At 37.1% G+C, this 19,741-nt stretch overlaps 2 protein-coding genes across 6 annotated transcripts in view; one reads left to right on the top strand and one right to left on the bottom strand.

Annotated features, from left to right (window-relative positions):
* The window catches only part of HAPLN1 (hyaluronan and proteoglycan link protein 1), a 77,535-nt gene extending 60,827 nt beyond the window's left edge, over positions 1-16,708 (top strand). For all 5 annotated transcript variants that reach the window (XM_059063447.2, XM_067031254.1, XM_067031257.1 and 2 more), the window contains exons 3-5: positions 2,521-2,892; positions 12,648-12,950; positions 14,987-16,708. In XM_059063447.2, coding sequence (XP_058919430.1) covers positions 2,521-2,892; positions 12,648-12,950; positions 14,987-15,276 — 965 coding nt within the window. In that variant the 3' untranslated portion in view covers positions 15,277-16,708. The remainder of the gene's footprint in view (positions 1-2,520; positions 2,893-12,647; positions 12,951-14,986) is intronic.
* On the bottom strand, positions 9,760-12,064 carry LOC131756364 (septin-7). Its single transcript, XM_059063445.2, has one exon. The coding sequence runs from the start codon at positions 12,022-12,024 to the stop codon at positions 10,768-10,770; it is 1,257 nt and encodes a 418-aa protein (XP_058919428.1). The 5' UTR covers positions 12,025-12,064; the 3' UTR covers positions 9,760-10,767.
* Positions 16,709-19,741: the final 3,033 nt, after the last annotated feature.

Below are 19,741 nucleotides of genomic sequence, written 5' to 3'. Positions count from 1 at the left end.
GAGCCTGTGCTCCACGACGGGGGGGCCACAGCAGCAAGAGGCCTGCATATCGCAAAAAATAAATAAATAAATAAATTATGCTCAATATTAGGCAGTAACATATAGGAGAAATACAGGGGAAAAACTATGCAGTAGGAACAGTTTGGGTCAGCCATTATATTAAGTGCTTTATGTGCCTATTAGGTCAACTATACATAGTAGATATTACTTTCCCTAATTCACATGTAAGGAAATTGGGGCTTAGGGCTTGCATACCTTGCTCAAGGATTCAGAGCTAGCAAATTGAAGAGGTGAGGTTAGAACAAAGTCTCTAACACATCAAAGCCCATGTTCCTAACTACTGTAACTCCCCTTTAGCCCAGTGCATTTGGGCATTAGTTTTGACTTTAAAGTAAAAAGCTTGGGAGAATCATGAAACGGCAACTTTTTGAAGGCCTCATGTCTTGTCTAAAGTCAAGTCCCAGCATGGGAAGGCCCAGCTTCAGGCGTCCTCCCAGGGTAGTGGGCAGATCCATGTTCCCTAGGGCTTCAGACATTGCTGAGTAGACTTATTAAACAGCACCTTTTCCTCCTCCCAGAAAGAAGATACTAGAAATATTTAGGTAGAACATGGATGCAGTCCCTAGGGATATTGCAGGGGGAATATTATACATAGGGCAGAGTTGGATACATTTGTCTTATGAGTCTATGGGCCTAAATAAGAAGATAAAGAAGAAAATCTAAAGGAAATGCTTAATGAGCTGGATTTGTGATTCATTTTACTTAAGCCATTATCCTCTCATTTTATGATCTATTCAAAGTAGGGGGGCTTCCCTGGTGGCGCAGTGGTTGAGAGTCCGCCTGCTGATGCAGGGGACACGGGTTCATGACCCGGTCCGGGAAGATCCCACATGCCGCGGAGCGGCTGGGCCCGTGAGCCATGGCCGCTGAGCCTGCGCATCCGGAGCCTGTGCTCCGCAACGGGAGAGGCCACAGCAGTGAGAGGCCCGCGTACCGCAAATACATAAATAAATAAATAATAAAAACCCCACAAAGTAGGGGCACTGATGGCTTTAAAAGTGGTTAAACTTTTCAGTTTCTGAAGATGGAGGCTGACATAAATATGTTCATTTTTTAATATGAATTTTGATTGCTTTATGATAAAAATATAACCACTGTCTATTCTTGTACCCTTTATTTTAAACTCTGAATCCTACGTATGCCATTAAATAACTAAGTTTTGAGGTTTGTCTGGAGATGACTGGCTACTCCTCCTGACGACCTGTTGTGTACTATCGTTAATGATTCGTGACCAAGGTTTATTCAGAACTTCCAAGCCTAAAGCAGGAAGGGCTGCTTGAAAGACAGCTTTGGCAGCCTTTGAAAGCTGTGTGTGGATGAGGTATGTGTGTCCGGGAATTCTTATATCGCTTTCTCATTTTCAAAGCTTGCACATCCTCAAGAGACCTTGTCAAGGTCAAAAGCGCAATGAGCGAACCAGGGGAAACCCCAGAGAAAGCCAAGATCTGAAAATAACAGCTGGCTCTCCAGAGGCCGGTGGCCGTGCTGACTTGGCAGGCTAGGAATATCATGGTGCTCCCAGGAAGGCAATAAAGTCCTTGGAGGAGGGAGGAGGGAAGCGAAAGGGCAAGGCATGGCAAGGCAGAAGCAAAGTGAGAGGATTCTGTAAACCAAAATACAGCAGAAAGCAGGGGCAGCGGGGAGGGGGGTGGGTGGAGGGTTGTAGAAGGAGATTTAAGGGAATAAAGAAACATAATTATCTGGTTAATTAGAAAATAAATATAACTTTGGATACACTTTTAACATCCAAGGTTTGAGGAACATATTTCAAAATCTGGAGTTTTTTTAAAAAGCACTCACTAAAAGTACCTTTCTGATGTCTGGCCTTTGTGTGAAAATAATACATACATGTTGCTTGAAATGCTCCAGAACAGCATATCGCAGGTGTATATTTGAATTGAAGCCAGAGATGGGAGGACATTCTAATTCTCTGGCCAGAACAGTACAATGAAAGTTAATCATGTTGCCGTATACTTTTCCTAGAAATATAATACAGACTTATCATATTAGAAAGCTCAGCTGGGGAGAGATCAATTTACCTAGCTTGAACGTTTTGGGTTTATGCTGATGAAATAGTTATGGTTCCCTGTCACTTCTCTTGGTCTTGTTTCTACGTTTTTGATATTTAACTGTAGAAGAAAAATAAACAGAATTTACGATGACATCTTCAAACTTCAGATGACTATAGAGTATTATAGCCAATATTTCTCATTGATTATAATGCATATCCTTCCTTTTTTCAGTGGCTTAAAAGACATGACTACCTTGTAGATGGCCCCTAGTTACTAAAGGTACCTTTCTATGTGGTTCAAAGGAGATCACTGCTCAACCACGCAGAGAAGCTTATCGCCAATGCTACTCTTTGTCAGATACCCTGTGTAGGTAGTATATTTCATATTATTAAAAAGTCTAAAAGCATATTAATGGTTCTTTCCTTTTTTTCTCTCTTTTCAATTATAGCAGAAAATGGTCCCCGTCTACTCGTGGAAGCAGAACAAGCCAAGGTGTTCTCACACAGAGGTGGCAATATTACACTGCCATGTAAATTTTACCGAGACCCTACAGCACTTGGCTCAGGAACCCACAAAATCCGAATTAAGTGGACCAAGCTAACTTCAGATTACCTCAAGGAAGTGGATGTTTTTGTTTCCATGGGATACCACAAGAAAACCTATGGAGGCTACCAGGGTAGAGTGTTTCTGAAAGGAGGCAGTGAAAATGATGCTTCTCTGGTGATCACAGACCTTACCCTGGAGGATTATGGGAGATACAAGTGTGAGGTGATTGAAGGATTAGAAGATGATACTGCTGTGGTAGCATTAGATTTACAAGGTAAGTATCTATAAATCATGTTAAACTTAGGAATGATAATTAATCATTGCTTTTTTTTTTCATGACAAGTAATGTCTAACGGTTACCACAGTGCTGATGTGAGAAATCAAAACTCCATGTAAAGAATGTTTTTCCGTTCTTTTGTAATCTGCAATCTGTCTATGAGTCCAGCTTTCATATTTGAAATGTACACACAATGGTTATATGCAAATTTGAAGCTATTTGCAAGTAGGAGAAACTTGTAGTGGAACTGAATTAACAACATTCAGAAACTGCCTTATGCCATTCAAAATTTAAATCTCATTACATAGTTATTAAGAAATTCAGAGTGGAGGCTTTTTTATTATGCTTCTAAAATTATCTCAGTTTCAAAATAATGGCAAGTTTTGTGAAGGACATCTGCTAACTAAAATACATTTAATTGTATTCTGTAAAATAACTGTGAAAACTTAATTTAACAAAAAAGTAGACTCTAGATTTATTTAAATATTCTTGTAAAGAAGTAATTTTTTAAAATTGTCCAGAGTCTCTTAGACACTGAATACCAAATGGTCAAGGCATTTTGTCCGGGGAGTTTTATTTCTTAAATATGTAATACACTCAGTAGGTTCAAAGATCAAAATGTATACAAAGCTAAACAATAAAATGTATCCATGCCATCCTGTTTCCCCTCTGCCCAAAGCCCTTTAGGCCTCTCCTTATTTTCTCATGTATCTCAAGACACCCTTTATTCATGAATTTCAGTGTTTTTTTACATGGAAGGATGAATTTTGGCTGCATTAACAGAAGACTTTCCTTCCTTATATAAACTATAGGTATTTGTTTGCTAGAAGCTCCTTTCACATTCTAGGCCAGATTTGTGGCTTTTGGAAAAATATGTGTGGCGCACTAGCACTTCATTGAAGATGTGACCTTCTGAATCCCACAGAGTGCCATCGCATGCAGATTAGCTTTACGTATCTGATGCATTGCTTGATGTTGTAAAGTTCATTTTTGTGACCTTCTCTTGTCTCTCTTAGTTGTAGTTCTTGGCTCCTGATTGCATGCCACCTTATACTTTGAGTTTTTATTGATTCACTTTCGTATCCATGAACATTGGCATTATTCAGGATGAAAGAAGTAATTGGCTTAGAGAAGACAGTCAATCATCAAATATTAATTGATGGCCACTTTCTTTTATCAAAGGGGCATCAGGCACTGGACGCTAGTAGTATCAAGATGCTTATGTTAGTCCCAGCTTTGTCAGTATATGTTTTGTAACCAGAGCAAGTTACTTATCCTTATTGTACCTTGGCTACCAATCTATGAATAATAGGTTGAACTGTATTATCTGTTAAGTTACTTTTTCTTAAACTTAAGTAATTCACATGCCATATTATTTCCCTACACTTACTTAAAAATACATTTTAAATAAATAGAAACCAGTATAACTTGCCAGAAGTAGAAGGAAACCATAAAGATCAGTACAGTGAACATAAGATATTTCTAATTATAAATGGATACATGCTTGCTGATGGCTTTGAGCATGAAGCCAGCTCTCCCTTTTCTAAAAAGCAGATTTAACACGTGTTAGAAGATAATACACTCTATGGTCAAACTGAGACTTCCTTTAAGACACAATTAGAGATGTTGAAGGGGAATTGTAAGAAGAGTAATTTTTCCTGCATAGGCCCTGCACTCTCCCAAATCTCCATGTTTTCTATGCTTTCATAACACTTCTCTACCATATAGCACATAAGTATATGAGCTAAGTAAATGTGTCCAAGAAACCAATTTAATTGATAAATATGTTTACAAGTGCTGTTTTGGTACTATGAGAAACAAAAAAATTCCAAATCATGGTTCCTTTCATTCAACAATCTTACAGTCCATTAAAGATTCTAAGATACTTTCAAAAGTTAAGTACTTTAAAATAAGGTAGAATTTGGTAAAGTAAGTAGGTAAAACAAATTGCTCTAATCATATGCATATTTATTTTGCTCACTTTCAGTAATGTCTCTTGACAGCTGAAACTTAGGGAAAGCTCCTTTTCTAAGATAACATGGCTAGGAGTAAGAGCTAGGGCTAGAATTTGATACCAAGGGAACTGAATGAAGTCTATGCTTTTATCTACTATGATCTGGGAGTTTGCAGGAAGGAGAGAGTTTCTGTTGGGGCGGGAAAAAATGGAGGGTTCAGAGAGGCAGTGGTGTTTGACAGCCTCAGTTCTTCTGAAGTTTTCTCAAGATTCTCAAAGGCCCCAATGTTATTTGGGAGATGACCTAGGGACTGTCCTTTGGTCATACTTCATTACTTGGTGTACCCATTCTCACTGCAGAGAATGTTTTTCCATCTTTCTGTGTACTATGAAAAGGGCAGAAGCAGTCATTACCCAGAGGCTCTGCCTTGAAATAACTGACATTTCCATATTTAACATTATATACATGAATTCATTTTTGAACTGGAGAAAATATATTCCTTCAAGAATAAGATCAAAGAGACTTCCCTGGTGGCGCAGTGGTTAAGAATCCGTCTGCCAATGCAGGGGACACTGGTTCGAGCCCTGGTCCGGGAAGATCCCACATGGTGCGGAGCAACTAAGCCTTTGCAGCACAACTACTGAGCGTGCATTCTAGAGCCCACGAGCCACAACTACTGAACCCATACACTGCAACTACTGAAGCCTGTGCACTCAGAGCCTGTGCTCCGCAAAAAGAGAAGCCACTGCAATGAGAAGCCCGTGCACCGCAACGAAGAGTAGCCCTAGCCCGGGCTCGCCACAACTAGAGAAAGCCCGCATGCAACAAAAAAAGACCCAACTCGGCCAAAAATAAATAAATAAATAAGTTTATTTTTAAAAAACAAAAGATCAACTCTACCCTGAGCCCTCTCCTTCCACCCCCAGCTATGATGTTCTCAGAGCACTGTCTACAGATTTCCACTGTAATTCTAATCACATTTTCTTTTGTAAATATTTGCAAATTGTCCGTCTTCACCTGCTAAAGAGGATCTACTTGAGGCGGTCAAGTGCCAAAACAAAGTCAGTGCTCAGTAAATAGTTTATAGGTGAGTGAATGTTTGATACAATGGGTTTATACTTTCAAATACAAAAAAGCCTGCATGCAATGGAAGGCGATGGAAAGGAAGAGACATTTGATTTGGACCATGAAAGGTGAAGCTGGTTCTTTCAAGGGGTAGAGAGCATGACAAAGCGGGAAAGAGGGCATCACAGGTGTGAGGGAGAAACTCTTCAAAAGCCAAAATGTGAATAACAGATGCCACAGACAGTTAGCACCCACCTTGACTGGTTTAAGGCTCAGCATGGCAACAGGGTGGGATAAAATTTTTAACTTTTTATTATAACCAATTTCAAACATTTGGAAAAGTAGAAAGACTAGTATAATGAATCTCTATATATCACCAGCTTCAAAAAATGTCATGATATAGCCAATCTTATTTTATCTTGCTTTATTTACTCCTACCCCCAATGAATCATTTTCAAGAAAATCTCGACATTATTTTATCTATATACACTTCAACATGAGATAAGAACTCATTTTAAAATAAAATTACAACATTTTAATTATAGAATAAGATCTGAGGAACCTTGATTGCTACCTGAGGATGGACACTGTGAGGGACTTGACAATTTCCACCTCGTCTGGGGTAGATGCTCAAGTTGCAGCAATTATATACATAAGAGTTTGAAGGCTATGATAAACCACATGTAGCACAAGAGATACCTTGTGGTTATCATTTACTAGCTCTTATTCCAGGTCCTGACCTTTTTCCATTACCAATTACATCCTTATAGAGGACCATCTACCAATCAGCAAGTTTCACTCAAGCTCCTTGTCAATCTTCTAACATGCATAAATAAGACCAGGGAAGCGTATCATTTTGAATGTCATAATTAAGCTGCCTTTCCAACTGTAATTGTATGCCTTTAATCATACTGGCCCTTTAATACCAGATTAAATGCTATGTGCTTCAAAGAATTTTCCCAATTAGAAAAATATCGTTCTTCTTCAAGATGCCTAAATTGTATGGTTTGTATTTATAAGATTTTATTCTGTCTTGGATTCAAATTTATATATCCCTAGTATATGTATCAAATCATAGACTCTTTGCAGAAACAGGCCACACTCCAAACTCAAGGTACCCCCTAGAATACCGAGTGCAATGCCTTGCTCTTAGTTGTGTTTTAAGATCTGTTTTTCAAATCACACTGATTTTTTAAAAAAGTAAACCCTTTTGAAAAACTGACCTACATATGAGTTGGAATTAGCTGTGGAAACACAATTTTTTTTCATATAGCATCTTGGATAGTGTAAAGCCCTCTGATTACTACCAAATTACCCACACTGCTAGAAACAACACCCAGCAAGAGACAAGCCTTATATGAATATAACAAGGAGAGTGTCACTAGACATTCATGAGTAGCCCAATACAGAATTCATTTGTGCAATCAATAAACATATAGATAATGATATAAAAAACATATTTGCGCTTCCAATCTTCCACTGTATTGGCCTTCCATTGATGAAAATGGGGCCAAATACACAAAACTATAGTCTGAGAACTTTTAGAAATAGAAAGCTAATTTCAGATATGTACATAGCACTGAAAGGTGGTCTGAGAGGCACTGAAGAAGGTAAACTTGTTCTGCATGGTCTCTACCTTTCTACTACTAAAAATATTTACTTTGTGGAGTTACCGAAATTTCCTTAAGCTTTTATATGTACCATGGCATGAAAACCTTTCATATATCCAACAAATTGATATTTGCCAACCACTAGGATGAACTGGTCTGTGCAATTATAAGTCTTGAAGAATGTGTTTTTAAAACATTTCAGTTGACTCAACTACCCACATCATTTGATATTATTCTTTTCCATGTGAGGTATCTTCCTTATTAATCCCCTTTTTAATGATGCATACCAGCCCTTCATGGAAAAGAGCTTTTGATTATATTTTGACATATAAGTATAAAATAATCATACTTGGAAAATAATCATATACACTTCTTTCTCACCCATGAAATTTTAACTTTTCTTATTTTTGTAATGCTGGATGAAAGCAATCACCATTTGCTCCATAATTCAGCTGTAGGAATTGCACTTTTTTCCACAAAGCCAAGAAGGTTTCTGTAATTATAGTCTTAGATGTTGACATCTTAACTAGCTGAAAGTAAAATGAGCAAATAAATACTAACAAACATGCAGTTCCAGAAATGCCCACACTTGCACGAAACATTTGATTGTTGAAATGTATGCACCAAATGTGTACAACACAGTGAAACTTTTTAAATGTTGGTGGGGACACAGAAACTGACCTTGATTTACTTGGAATGTGTTCTTTCCAGCATCATCAACCATTAATTAAAATCTGCTAAGTAAATCTTTTGAGTTACTGTAAGTTGATCATTTATTCTTACAATTGAAAAATAGTAAAATTTTAATATAGGGTTTCACTTTGACTTTGAGTAATGATTGCATGAAATTGTGTTAAATTTGAAAGGAACTCAGAAATATATTACACTGGATTTGGAACTGAATCAAACATAACTCAGTGGTTAATCAAGGACAAATTACTAAAGAAAAAAATTTTCACAATGCCTATGGGAGTCCACCAAACACAGTCTGGTGAATTTAAACTGAAGAGGTTGTCTAGGTCTTTACAATTATTATAAATTAAAATAGTCTACATTCTCCACTGTTACCATCTTGAGCTATTTGAGAAATGGAATTCAACCTAAATGGTTGAATTTAGGTTTAAATACTTTGAGATTTTCTCTCACTTAAGGTCTAGCTGCCAAGGAAACCTCTACGGGATAAATTAAATATTTTCCTTTTCATTGGCATTCCTGGGGTTGCTGAGAAAGAGGATGGAAGGCAGAGGGGACAGGGAGCACTAGAGCAGCTCCTTCCCAGTGCTGACTGAGTCGTAGCTGGATGTCTGGGCACAGCCCTTCTTAGAAGGAGTCATCTTCAGGCCTTCCCCACTTCCATTCCGCCCATTACTGCAGGGGGCAAAGGCAACGAAGGGAGTCTTTTCCTCCTTCCTTTTGGCTCCCATTCAGCTTACAGATCCTTCAGCCAAGAACCTGAGAAGGCAGGATGAGATCAGGAAGCCTTCCTGGATCTCTGCCTCTGGTGGATGGTGCCAGCTGGACTGCCCTACAGGGACAAACGTGTCCAGCAGAGACTCTCAGTGGATGTGACTTGATTTAGGCTACTGAAATTTCTTCTTGTAGAGTCTTCCAGGACAATTTCTAAAAGAATACATTTCCTGTGTACTGGTTACACTATTAGTGGACTGTGCATCCATCTTGTATAGGGTCTGCAGTCTCATAAAATAGCACATTTGGTATAATCCACCAAATTACTGCGTCAGCAGTTTTTTACATTCCACACACTAAAATATGAATTATTTTTAATTATATTTAAAAATTCAAGGCAAACCCTTGAATAATCACTCAAAATTCATTGTCTTTTAGCAACCATGGGGGAGACATTTTGATAGTGGTCCTTCATAAAGTCCAACAAATGATACAATCTTGCTTTCTTATGATGCAATCCTTATCCTTTAAAGAAACTGTGCAGAAAGTTGTGAGACAGTTCAGACACCTCCCATGATTATCTGACGGAAAAAAATGCTTTTGGAAAGCTGTTGCATCTTCCCAAAGTCAAGTGCCAAGTCACAGTGTTTACATATACTAAGGGTTTTTGTCCTCTAAAATATTTAATTCTTTGGCAATAACTTTGACAGATGTCTATTTTGTACCTACCTTGCACAGAACAAGCTTCTGGAAGCTTTTTTTCTTTTTTTCCTACTTGCAATAAAAATGTTTTTTTTTTTTTTTTTTTTTTTTTTTTTTTTTTTACATCACAGCATTGTTTATTATGTGAATTTTTTACAATACAAACAAAAAAATACAGAAATGCAATATATGAATACAGCTAAATGCAGAATGGTGACTTTTTTTCTTTTCAAGAGGCCATGATTCCCATTTCTAGTAAAATAAAGAGACTGCACATAGGTAGAAACAGGTTGGTTGTTAGCGTCACAATTTTGCCTAGAAATGATCTATAAATGCATTTTTTCCCCCTGCTACTTACCATAAAGTGTAAAAGGGAATTAAAGGAAAGTTTCCTTGTTGGTTCCTACCATATGAAAGATGCTATATTCTATTTTAGCAGGGCCAATATATGGAAAATACCTAAATTAAATGTTATTACAAAAATGAAGCAGTAATGAGATTCTGGCTAAAGAGGGCACTAAATGAGAATAATATATATTTAAAGAATCCAAAACAAACAAAAAAAGAGGTTGTTATAAAAAAGCTCTAGATGCGTTGTAAGCATATAAGTTTTTTTTTCCATGTGTATTTTTAAACAATGGAAGTGTCAAAAAATAGGGTCAACTGTGTTAGACTAAATTACATTATTGTATATGTTGCACTGAATGTAACCTTTGTATTATAATTATCATAAAGAAGCATAGTTTGCATCATATTATGGCAATTTATCCTCAATGAAAACCTTCCAGAGTCCTTTTATTTTGGAATATCCTGTAAACAATCAAACTACCAGAACATGATTGTACAACAGTAAAACGTTTTCTTGCATTAAATTGAAGACATCTGTTTAATAAAAAAAGAAAACATAGGAAAGGTACTTAGAGCTGTTAGTTTCTAAGTACACAACACCCTAGACAATTAAAGGCATCTTAATCTCCGTCAAGAACAAAAAATAATAATAATAATTTTTGTCATGCTGTTAAATCCATCATTAAGGATAAAACCGGTGCAAATTGGTCAAACGGATCCAACAAACACTGATGTCCAAGCTGGCATGTTGGAAACTAATATGTAACTGGTGGTCAAAAGAGGGTTTAAAAGATCTTCCCTTTCTTCTTGTTCTTTTCCAAGGTTCTTGAAGAATTCTGTTGCTCTAAAATACGTTGTTGGGCTTCCCAATTTGCTTTCTCATCTTCAAACTGACGACGTTTTTCCTCTAATTCTTTGTGCTGTGCTTCCAAATTCTTTTTCATTTGCTCATGGCGCCGTTGAAGCTCAGCTTCCGAGTCCTTCAGTTTTTGAACTTTTTCTTTGACCTTCATCTCAAACACCTGCTCCATCTCCATCTCCATCTTCTTCATCTTAGCTACATGCTCCCTTCTTTCTTCTTCCATTTGTGCAAGAGGGCTCTTAGTAAGCTGCCCTTTATTCTTGTTATTATCAACTCCATTATAAGTCACAGCTGCCAGTTTTCTGCTCCGGTAGTTCTCATAGTGTACATTATTAGTGACATCTTTCAAGTCCTGCATGTGTGTTCTTATCAACATATTTCTTAGAATTGTAAAATCACAATGTTCACCATTTTCAACTTCAGCAACACCCCAAGGATACTGCCTTCCTCTGACCCTTTTGCCATTAACTTCAATGATAGTATTACTACCTACCACAGCAAGAGGTAAACGGTCCTTTATCTTTTTAACAAGCTTATTTTCTTCTTCATCATCTGTCTCTGGGAATTCATATATTTTAATTTTATGTTCTTGGATTTCTTTCATTATCTGTTTCTTAAACTGTTGGCACTCCTCTGGTGTGAGTGTGTCTGCTTTGGCAATGAGTGGAATGATATTCACTTTTTCATGCAAACGCTTCATAAACTCAATATCCAACGGTTTAAGTCCATGTCCTGAAGGAGCAATGAAGTATAAACAACACTGCACTCTGTTATCAGGCATCTGACGTCTGTTCACTCTCGATTCTGCATTTAGGTAGTCCTCAAACTTACTATCAATGTAGTCAATAACAGGCTGCCAGCAATTACTATTATCCACTGCATCTCCAAATCCTGGGGTATCAACTATTGTGAGCAGCAACTGAACACCACCTTCTTTGATTAAAACTTTGGATTGTTCCACCTGTACAGTCTTTTTTATTCTATGGGAAGGACCTGGATACTCTGGAGAATACAAATCTGTGAGGAATAATGAGTTGATTAATGTTGACTTTCCCAGTCCAGATTCACCTACAACCATAAGTGTGAATTCAAACCCTCTCTTCACTGATTTTCTGTATACTTGATTTGGGAGATTTGCAAATCCCACATAGCCTTCAAGGTTCTTCTGTTGAGCTACCATGGTGGTGCTGTTGACGCTCCTCTCCTCAGCAGCAGCGGATCTAGCCTAAAAATGTTTTTAAAAGCTTAGTTTCAGTTTGCAATACACGAATACGGAAACTGAAAAATAGTAATGGAAACATTTTAAAAATGAAAGCTTTTATTTTAGTCGCATTGTTCAAAGACAGAATAAAATAAGATTAAGAACTACACTAAAAGTTGAAACAGATAAGAGAGCCACGATGTTTTTTACGGAAGTGCCTCACTGTAAAATGTTACCTTATTAATATGAAATAAGACCGCTTAATTATGTTGTTGCCAGATATGCAATAGGTAAGTTCTCAGGGAGTGCTATTTGGAAACCATAATCTGCAGACGAATCGTTCTGGAAAGGAGAATTGTGAGGACTGAGCTGAACTCTTAGCAAAAGAGGTAAATCACTGAAGTTACCGGACCAAAGAGCTAACTGGGAGATGCTCAGAGCTGAGAGGTTGTTTGAAAGGAAACGGGACTATGAGAAAACACTGCAGGTTGAACAAAAACTGCTTCTTCATCTGATGGAGATTCTATTATGTTTTTCTATGATTTGCTCATAGTTGTTACTATCTGTGCCACTAACGATTCCTTGCCTTCTCCTTTGGACAGGTGTGGTATTTCCTTATTTTCCACGACTGGGGCGCTACAATCTCAATTTTCACGAGGCACAGCAGGCTTGTCTGGACCAGGATGCTGCGATCGCCTCCTTTGACCAGCTGTACGATGCCTGGAGGGGTGGGCTGGACTGGTGCAATGCTGGCTGGCTCAGTGATGGGTCTGTACAGTATCCCATCACAAAACCCAGAGAACCCTGCGGAGGCCAGAACACAGGGCCTGGAGTCAGGAACTACGGGTTTTGGGACAAAGATAAAAGCAGATACGATGTCTTCTGTTTTACATCCAACTTCAATGGTAAGAATATTAACCATACTGCCTTGTTTCCTATCCCAGAGACCAATACATACTATGATGTGACATTAAACTTTTAATCTTATCTACTTAAAAAAAAAGAAAAACAGCTTTGAAGTGTTGCTCCAGATATAAGAAATTCTTAAATGTCATAATTTTTTAAAATCCACAGACATCAAGCAAAAGTACATATTTCCATGATTCTTTGGTTTTATTGCAACCAACTGTTATTATGAAATAGTTTAACTGTCATGTTGTATGGAGTCTTCTTCTTACTAGCAAAGATGATGCTGCCACTGTGTGCCCTCCATGGGATAGAGACCGCTCTGCTGAAGTAAGGATGGCATCTGTGTCATGGTCTTCTTCTCTAAATTACAATGTCAATTTATTCATAGATGATCAGCAAAGCTTAGGATAAAGAGAGAGCATTATCTCTCTGATAAAGAGAGGGCTCAGCATAAAGAGACCTTTGCAAGAAAATTAAGTAGAAATAACACTGGAGGTGAAAGCAGAAGGGAGAGATACAGGTTGTATCAGTGCTGATGACTGACTCATTGAACGCGACACAGCTCCCAACCCTATCTTGCTCCTTCCAGAACCAGTGACGTAACATGTAGGGCCCAGTGCAAAATGAAAATGTGGGCTCCTTGTTAAACAATTATTAAGAATTTTAAGATGACACAGTAAAGCATTAAATCACGCGTGCGGCCCAGTGTAACTGTACAGGTCGCAAACCCACGAGGCTGGCCCTGGCCCCATTATTTTATATTTCAGATGCCTGGTGACATGCTTTGGTGAAAACAGCAAGGGATCGGGGATCAACAAACTTTCTGTAAAGGGTCAGACAGTAAATAGTTTTGGCTTTGTGGGCCATATGGTCTCTGTTGCAACTACTCCATGTAGCTTTGTATGTTATAACACAAAAGCCGCCATGAACAATATTAAACAGATGGGTATGGCTGTGTTCTAATAAAACCTCACTGGACCCGTGCGCTGTAGTTTGCCGGCCTCAGCTACAGATGATAGAACTAACCCTCTTATTAATGTTCCCGTGACAGCTGCCCTTTCTCCAAATCATATCCTCTTAGTCTAGAAAGAACTGGCAAACATTAATTTAGACTTCAATAATCTGTATTTAAAGAGAAGCAGGAGGGTATCACATTACAATGTGTAATCAGGTTAGACAGTCTGATTCTATTCTGCCTGAAACTAGAAGTCTGAGAAAATCTTGCGCTGATGGGTATCTCTTTTGTCAGTTGATGTCATATTTTATATATTTCATGCATATTTGATACAAATTGAAGGAATCTCAGTAATTAACACAGTTGAATTAGTGGTTGAGACTAACTTGCTCTTTCTTGTAAAATCAAGAAATGTTTAGGTGTCAGAGTTCCCACAGAGGGAAACTGAAAAAATTAACTAACTTCATCCTCTTCGCTAGTGAGTGAACAGACTGCGTTCACATTCTGAGTCCATATTATTTATGGCAAGTGACTTCCTGTATGTTTTGCATTTTCATACTGTAGTCTTTGAATAAGAATAATGTCTTATTGATACCTGTAATGAAAAGGACTTGAGGGCTTTTGATTATTTTTAAATGGACTTTTCTGTCAGGAATGTTTTTTGATCCTTTCACATTCAAATTTTGCCTCTCTAGAAACTTGTGCTGGGCTTCAGTCTTGCTACAGCTAGAATTTAAATAGCTCTTGCTTTTAACATGGAATTCTGTCTTCTCTAGTGCCACAGAAGGGCCCTTTTTGCCACTAATTAGCTAAAAGAGACCTATCTGTCATTTCCCTTTTCTTTTTTACAGCTCTAAAAGGGCATGTCTGAACACACATTAAGGGGCAAGGAAAAAACTAATTTAATGGAGAGCAACCTAGGGGCACTACATTTAACTGACAATCCTGTTTCAGAGCCTTTACAGACACTGCTCTATATCCCCCTTCATTGAGAAACACTTCCATTTAGAGCTCCTTCCACCTCTGTGGGGCTGAGCCACAGACAGGCCCACTGACCCTCTCTCCTTTTCTCCGCAGGCCGATTTTACTACCTGATCCACCCCACCAAGCTGACCTACGACGAAGCGGTGCAGGCTTGTCTCAATGACGGTGCTCAGATTGCTAAAGTGGGCCAGATATTCGCTGCCTGGAAACTTCTGGGATATGACCGTTGCGATGCAGGCTGGTTGGCGGACGGCAGTGTCCGCTACCCCATCTCTAGGCCAAGAAGGCGCTGCAGTCCTACTGAGGCTGCGGTGCGCTTCGTGGGTTTCCCAGATAAAAAGCATAAGCTGTATGGTGTCTACTGCTTCAGAGCATACAACTGAGCGTGCTCCTAGAGCACGTCTGTTTTAAAGTCATTAAGAACATGTGAAAGGTTTTTTTTTTTTCAGTATGAACTCATGCAAGTTACCAAAACTGTGATAACCCTTTTTTACTTACTGTAAAGTCATTTTCATAAAGACCAATTCATTAATTTGTTTTTGTAAAGCTATCATTCAATATATATTATAAATTAATATAATTTTAAGGGAAGCACTACATAAGGAGGCTTTAGAGCCAAACCGTTTCGGCTACATCATCCCAACGAAGTATCCTTTCATGATCGGGGCATGCAATAGCTTAAGGATTGCTAGGATTAAATTAAGGAAAGTAAAGCTACTCAGAGTAGCAGCTGCCACAAGCACAAATTTTACACATTTGTACAATTTTGAAATGCACTACGATAAACAGATTAGAGCAACAGATTTGAAATACAGGCTTCTTTACATAAACTGAGATTCTGAGAGGCTGCACAAAACTTAGTTTCACAAGGGAACAATCTATACTTTTCTAAAATATTTCAAAGCTCCAATAGACAGAATTATTTTACTCTTTAAAATCCTGACTTTTTGACCAAAAAAAAAAAAAAAATCATATGGACTCCAATGTATAACAAGCACAGTTAAAACCCCTTAATAATCCCATTTATATGAAGTATGAAACTAAAATAAGCAGGTAATATTTAACCAATGAGACTCCTACCTTCTTCTAATTAAAATTACACATGCCTGAGAATTGTTTTACCTTTTGAGTAGCTTTACTGAGTTATATTTAAATTCTAAGGGCCGTTTGCTAAGCAGCATTTAGCATCTACTCAGGGCAGTTATATAGATAAACTGCTGGACAGAAAAATTGTAAAATTTAGCAGCTTGATTTTATGTTAGCCTATGAAATGTTATTGTCCTATAAAAATAACTTTAAAATATTTAATATTTCTTTATTTACATGACATGACAAAAATTTAAATCATAAAAGGAATGAATTACTATACTTGTCTAACCAAGAAATAAGAACCCAACTTTAAAAATTCTTATTATTCCTATTTGTATATATACTAGAAAGCCCAAATGGTGCCTGTGTTTGGGGAAAAAAGTCAACAACGTAGTTTTAAACCTTTCTCCATATAGAAAATGTGGTCAGTGATGTCACTTTTCTTGCTGATCATCATTAGGCTTAAATGAAATGCTGAAGCTGTCATCAAAGAGTTTACACTAAAATCTTCAGGGCTTTAAACAAAAGGGTAAGAACAGCTTCAGGAAAACAATTTTTCCCTGTTAGCAGCTCCAATCTTAAATAAAGCTCGGTTTTCCTATATTTTTATGACTGTTGAGACCCCACAGGGACCAATATTTGTATTTAAATTACATTTCATGGTTTCCCATTGTTTCACAATGAGTTCTAATAAATGGGATTTAGTATAATAATCCAAGTATGACATAGCTCGTATGCTTTCATGAATGTTTTTATGTAGATTTTCCTCCCATGAACATGAGTAAATAAATCTGTTTCCTGAATTGATTGTGGTTGCATTCAAAGCTCTGTAATAATTCTAATAAATTTACTCTACAAATGTAGAATTATGTGTGTGGAAGGTATAGAACAATTGGAATTCCATGAAATCATAACTATATGCATACATTATCTAGGCAGAATATTGTAAATAAAAGTAGATCATTTCTTCCACCAAAAGCATATCTGGAAATTTTCAGATGCTTTCATATTAAACGATGAGAATGTATGCATGCACATTTTTACATTAGGTTGGATATGCAAATTGTACAAAAAATATAAATCCAAAGAGATTGTGAGGTTTAACTCAAACACTGCTAATACAAATAGAACTCAGACTTCTAAATTAAAAATACCTGAATGGTCTAGGATAAGATGAATATATTATTCAAAGAGGGACCATCTCCAAAATAGTGACTCTAGTACCTCAAATATGGGGGTCAGCTCATTGGAGGAAACCCATACTTGAGTGATTATTACCCACGTTACAAGAATCTTATTGGAATTGCAAGTGGAAACAAATTTCTATTGAAGCAGATATATAATTTTCAGTTATTGCTGCAGAACTCTACCTTTATAATATTAAGCATAGTAGCATTTCTTAACTTTTGAATACTTACTAGTACAGGAATTGGTGCTGATCCATATCTCTGGAGTGACTGTTAGCTGATTAAAATCTATACTGACTGCACACCATTTTTCCATGCTTGTAAAAATATATATATATATATATATATATATGTCTTAAAAGAATGAATACTGCTGGGCAGAATTTTTATCTTCTTCTGACTTCCCTCAAAGGATCAGAGTTCCCATACCTTTTTGGACTCCTCCTTGAATAAGAGTTTCTTTTTAATGTTCTTATTTTGCCATTTTCCACCAAATGTCTATTTTCCTACTTCATTCCTCAAGATATCTCACTGAGAATGCCTGAAAAAGAAAGGTTATCCTAACACAATTCCTAACAGAAAGTCGGTACAACACTGGTTAATTCAGAAAATTGCTCCTCAGACTGGGGTACCAAGAGTATCAGAGGGATGAGCTGGGAGTCTGGGTTAGGAAATCTTTTGATCATTTTGTCCATAATTAACACTTGGCCCATTTACGGAACAAAGTATATCTGCACATTTCACTGACTCACCTACATTGGAAAACCTAAACAAAAAGAAATGATTCATATAAAAGACAGTATAAGAATAAAAACAAGTTAGTCATGTTAACACTGGAAGCCATCTTTTAATGACTGCTGCCATATTTTATCACAGTAATTTCTAGTCAAATATGGTATTTGTAAATTTAAACTTTCATAGAAAGGGGGCCGGTACCTGTTAAAGTTTTATTGTATGCAATAATATAGTCACGTATTATTTTGGCAATTAGAAGTAGTCTCAAAGGAGATTCCAATTTGGTTGCTGGCAGCCATACTGGGTTCCTTGATTTCAATGCTCCGAAGAATATGGTGGTCTCAAGGAGTAGCTGACCACTAAAGAGTGAAGGATGAAAAGGGAATTACCCATCCATTCTCAGCATAGAATGCATCATGATCGATGGATAACTGACACAGTTGTGTTGAGAAGTTAACTGTACCATAGCTCACTACTGCCAGCACAGCAATGATGTACAACAAGAGAAATGAAAAATACAAAAGTCATTAAGCCACCTGATTAAAAGGAAGTCAGTATTTCAAGGCATTTAATACCTACCGAATACAAATCTGAGAAGAACCAATCTGTATTACAAAAAAAAAAAAAATGTTTTCATTTTCTGTAAGATACAATGAACTGGTAAACAAACATTAAAAGTCAATTTTGTGTTACTGCAGTATCTCTTGATTCTTCTGAGTTATAGAATCTTAGCTATTTTTCTTTGTGTCAAACTCTATAAACACATTATTTCAAGAAAAGACATTTAACCCATCCTTGTTCTGATACATTTGAGTTCAAATTGTAAACAGAATTGAATTCCCATTTCCTATATTTTGTAAGGTTAACAACAACAAAAAGGAGTATACCTGTGTTGTTGTTAAATCAGCAATAGTACTATCCCCAAGTCTACTGGCTTTTTATATGAGTCAAAGTACAATTTATTTTGTTCACCAGGTCAGCAATCCCAGGAATCTGTGGTGTTATTGATTAGATTTACATACTTGAGATACTGTATGACCTTAATTAGCAGTACTGAATTAAAAAGAAAGGTTTTAATTTTCTTACTAAAGTCCTTCTCTCTAGCACTTTACAATCCAATAACAAGGAAAATATTTTTCAATATTTCCATTCCTTCCTGAATTTTCAACGTGGAAAACACTTTCTGGATATTTCTGGTATTTAAAAATGGTTTCTTGGGTGCAAGAGTCTCTTGCTGATGCAATGACTTGAATGCGAGCACACCTAAAACAATTTGGGTCACTGACATTCAAACAGAAAAATCTTCTTTAAAATGTTGCCCATACTTATTTGGAATAAGTATGAACCACCTGAACCACCTTGGAGAAGAAAGTCCAAGGATAACATGAAATTAAATCATCTTCTTTTAGTGTTTAAGTTCTCACACAGATGAAAGATATCACCTTCACTTTACCAGCAAATCTCTTGTATTATTAAGGCTAAGTTATATACATACCTGCTTGGTACTAATATTGAAGGGTCCTATGGGTTTTCATAGTGCTTAAATAAAACAAAGTTCACTGTTCAGATGTGATGGCCTTGGTTCCCTCCCAAGCGACAAGACTTAATACTAAGACTATTCTTGAGTAGAAGCGACCCTGTCCAGGATGGTCAGATATGCAAGGATAGTTTAAAAAAAAAAAATTCAAGCGTTACATTAAAGCGTTATTGGGTGGTATGATTTCTTGGGCCCTTCATTTAGGATTATTTAGGGGCAGAGCTTAAGACGGCTCTGAAGTCTTTCTTCTCTATAGGTGATATATTTAGAAAACTGACAGCAGGCTACTCACTCCAATCT

Source organism: Kogia breviceps, chromosome 4, assembly GCF_026419965.1.
Source record: "Kogia breviceps isolate mKogBre1 chromosome 4, mKogBre1 haplotype 1, whole genome shotgun sequence".
Classification (NCBI taxonomy): domain Eukaryota; kingdom Metazoa; phylum Chordata; class Mammalia; order Artiodactyla; family Physeteridae; genus Kogia; species Kogia breviceps.
The sequence above is the reverse complement of the archived record's forward strand: the minus strand, read 5'-3'. Positions and strand labels throughout refer to the sequence as shown.

What these genes read in the sequence shown, in the direction of transcription:
- LOC131756364 (XM_059063445.2), bottom strand. Translation starts at nt 12,024, where the DNA reads ATGGTAGCTCAACAGAAGAACCTTGAAGGCTATGTGGGATTTGCAAAT.